This window comes from Dioscorea cayenensis, unplaced genomic scaffold (assembly GCF_009730915.1).
Source record: "Dioscorea cayenensis subsp. rotundata cultivar TDr96_F1 unplaced genomic scaffold, TDr96_F1_v2_PseudoChromosome.rev07_lg8_w22 25.fasta BLBR01001216.1, whole genome shotgun sequence".
NCBI classification, from domain to species: Eukaryota; Viridiplantae; Streptophyta; class Magnoliopsida; order Dioscoreales; family Dioscoreaceae; genus Dioscorea; species Dioscorea cayenensis.
In genome coordinates this window covers 136,078-139,209 of record NW_024087607.1, presented here as the reverse complement: position 1 = coordinate 139,209, position 3,132 = coordinate 136,078, and the positions used below count along the sequence as shown (strand labels likewise).

At 32.6% G+C, this 3,132-nt stretch overlaps 1 protein-coding gene across 1 annotated transcript; it reads right to left on the bottom strand.

Annotated features, from left to right (window-relative positions):
- Positions 1 to 1,182: 1,182 nt before the first annotated feature.
- On the bottom strand, positions 1,183 to 2,509 carry LOC120255847 (transcription repressor OFP8-like). Its single transcript, XM_039263625.1, has 2 exons — positions 1,670 to 2,509; positions 1,183 to 1,326 (listed from the first exon to the last, which is right to left on the bottom strand). The coding sequence occupies exon 1, from the start codon at positions 2,260 to 2,262 to the stop codon at positions 1,681 to 1,683; it is 582 nt and encodes a 193-aa protein (XP_039119559.1). The 5' UTR covers positions 2,263 to 2,509; the 3' UTR covers positions 1,183 to 1,326; positions 1,670 to 1,680.
- Between the last annotated feature and the right edge of the window lie 623 nt (positions 2,510 to 3,132).

Here is a 3,132-nt window from a genome sequence, read left to right as displayed (position 1 = left end):
TTTTTATTTTTTTTATTTTTTATTTTTTGCTCATAGTTCTTGAGAATGAGCACAACTAGCATAATAAAATACAGTCTTAGCTTCCTAAAGTTCTTTAAAAATAAGAGATGTAATTTTAAGTATTAATGTCAACTATAATTTTGTTAATTTTCATCACTAGTGTTAATTGATGCTAGTTTGAAAATAATTCCGTTTAATTTTTATCTCTGGTGCTAATTGGTATATATATATATATATATATGAATTATACTTTTGATGTGAGTAAAAAGAGTCTACGACTGGCACCAATATATATACATATATATTAGCAAAATCAGATTGTTTTTATAATGATAATAATAACAAATAGTTAGCCTCAATTATTTAAAATCAACTACAAATATTTTTCTTTTTTGTCGCTCTATCAACAACCAACACGACATGCCTATACTATTTTTATTACAATTATATATAAATATAATCACAATTCAAGAATAATTAAAATACTTTATATTCTATTTTTTTTCTGTAGTATTATTTATAAACCCTGCATGCATTCTCACGTGTGTCTATGCACTTAAAAATCTCAAATTTTTTAAGATTTATATTTATATTTATATTTAAAAGCATAAATTTGGAGAAAAAAACCGAAGAAAAAATCAATGATGCGGTTGTGCACGCATAGCCCGACCGACACCGTGCGGCCCGGAACCGGGCCCACATTTGAATCCTTGCTCATTGTTATCTTATGCACTTGATCATTCCCGCCAACAAATTTACAAATTCGAATTTTTTTTTTATAAATGAATTTATAATTTTAAATTATTTCAATTGCACATTTATTAAAAAAAATTGTTTCAAGCTAAAAAAACCAACTTTTTGACTTTTCGTGTCATATTTTAATTTTTTTTTTAAGTAATTTTCAACTTTCTGCTCCTGAGGTTTCAACAAACTCCGCTCTAAATTATTTATACTTATTAATCAATATTAAAATTTTATTAAAATTTTATTAAAATTAATAAATACTCGTTACTAATTTAAAAAAAGTAATTTTTTTAAATCGATATTAATTAAATCCCAATTTACCAAATATACACAAACTCGTGTAGTTGCCTTGTTGGGTAGGTGAATGACCTCCTTTATTTTTTATTATAAAAATTTAATATAATTAAATCATGCAAAAATAAATGAAGACTCCTTCAACACATCATGTAATTCACTAATACAAATAAATAAATAATATATATAGTGTTAAGTACAACCATGCACACGCAAAACTATGAACATTTCATTGCGTACCGAAAGCTGTACACAGACTGAAACTTGCAACATAAGGACTCTTTCAATCTTCTCATCAGCATTCAAACACACAAAACAAAAACAAATAAAGATCTCATCAGCTTCAAATTCACACACATATATATATAATTAAGAAGGCATATACATACAAACCACAAGAAGCCATGCTTGAAAAAAATAAAGAAAAAAGATATAAAAATACGTACTTTTTTTTAATAATATTAATCAGTGTTGTTGAAGGGTTAATGACATAAATATAATTTTTTAGGAGGATATATACGAAAATATATTATTGTTATTATTTTTAACCTTTAAAAAACCCATAATAATATTATAGAATTATGGGTGTATATAAGCAAAGATGAGGTGAAGAAGAAGGAGAACAGTGAACCTCAACGTCGTTCATTGCTCGCCGGCGGCGGCGGTGGTGGCCGGAAAGAGAGAGTCCCAGATCTCGGAGAAGGCGGAGATGATGGCGCGGTGGTGATGGCGAGAGTTGAGAGAGAGAAGGCAATGCAAGAGCTCCTCCAGATCGCGAGGCTCGTATAGCTCCTTCTCCACAATCATCTCCGCCATGGATCGCCGGAAATCGGAGTACGGATCGTCGGATCTCTTCACCACGGCGAAGCTCTCTTTGACCGTCAATTTCTCCACCTCCATCCTGAGATTAATGGCGTCCGATGAGTCGGTGAAGGAGGAGGAAATTAGGGTTTCAGTCTCATCATCATCATCATCATCATCATCGTCATCGTCTTCATCATCGCAATTGTTAAGTGTGAGAGAAGAGGTTTGGTTGAAGAGATCGGTGTAAATCTCATCATCGCTAGAGAACCAGCCGCTATCGCCGGAGGAGGAGCTGGGACGGGGATTAGGGTTAGGGTTTCGGCGAGAATCGATCTTGCGGCGAGGAGGGGAGGGGGAGGGAGAGGGAATCGGGGCGCCAGAGATAGGCGGGGGTTTCACGGGCGCGGGAGAGCTCGGCATCGGTGTCGATGGCGACGAAGGGGTTGCGGCGAGAAGGGGAAGGGCGGCAGCCGCAGGCGACGGAGACGATGGCCGGAGCTCGGGCGGCGGTGACGGCGATGGGGAAGTCACCGTCGTCGTTGCGGCATGTTTGGAAGGATGGGAGAATCTTCGAGAGCTTTTGCTTTAAAAGCTTCGCCATTTTTTTTTTTGTGGTTTTTTTCTTATTTGGTGGAGAGATTCATGGGGGTTTTATATAGGAACTCCGAGATTTAAAAAAAATAATAATTAATTAATTAATTATTATTATTTTTTACCTGTAAATCGATAAGGGCGATAAAACAAAATATAGTAGACTAATTACTAAAATAAACTGATTTTAATAGTTTAAATGATTTTCTAAAAATGATCTTTTCCGTAGAATATTGGAAAGAAGAATAAAAGTAATTTTCACACATCACTTTTATAGAACTCTCAATATAAATTATAATTTAAAAAGTTTGAAGTCATTTTTTATATTACAATGCGGATAGTTACCATTTCGCTAATATATGCTTCTTAGAAAATTATTAAATTTTTAGGTTGATTTTTTTTATTTTTAATAGAACGGACGCATTTATTTTTTCAGAAATTATTTAGGAAGCATAAAATGAGAGTTAATTTGTCAACCTCACTCTTGAGTTTTATTATTAAATATTCTAACATTGGCCAATTTTTAATTATTAATACATATTTTGAGAAATGTTATGTTTTGGGCTTAAAATTATTATTTTTTAAGTAAAAAGTTTTTTTAAATAAATTTAAATAAGCCTTGGATTTTTAGCTTATTTTCAAAAAAAATCAAACTTAGTTATTGGGATTGGTTGAAGTGATAAAAATTCGGGTAGCTCA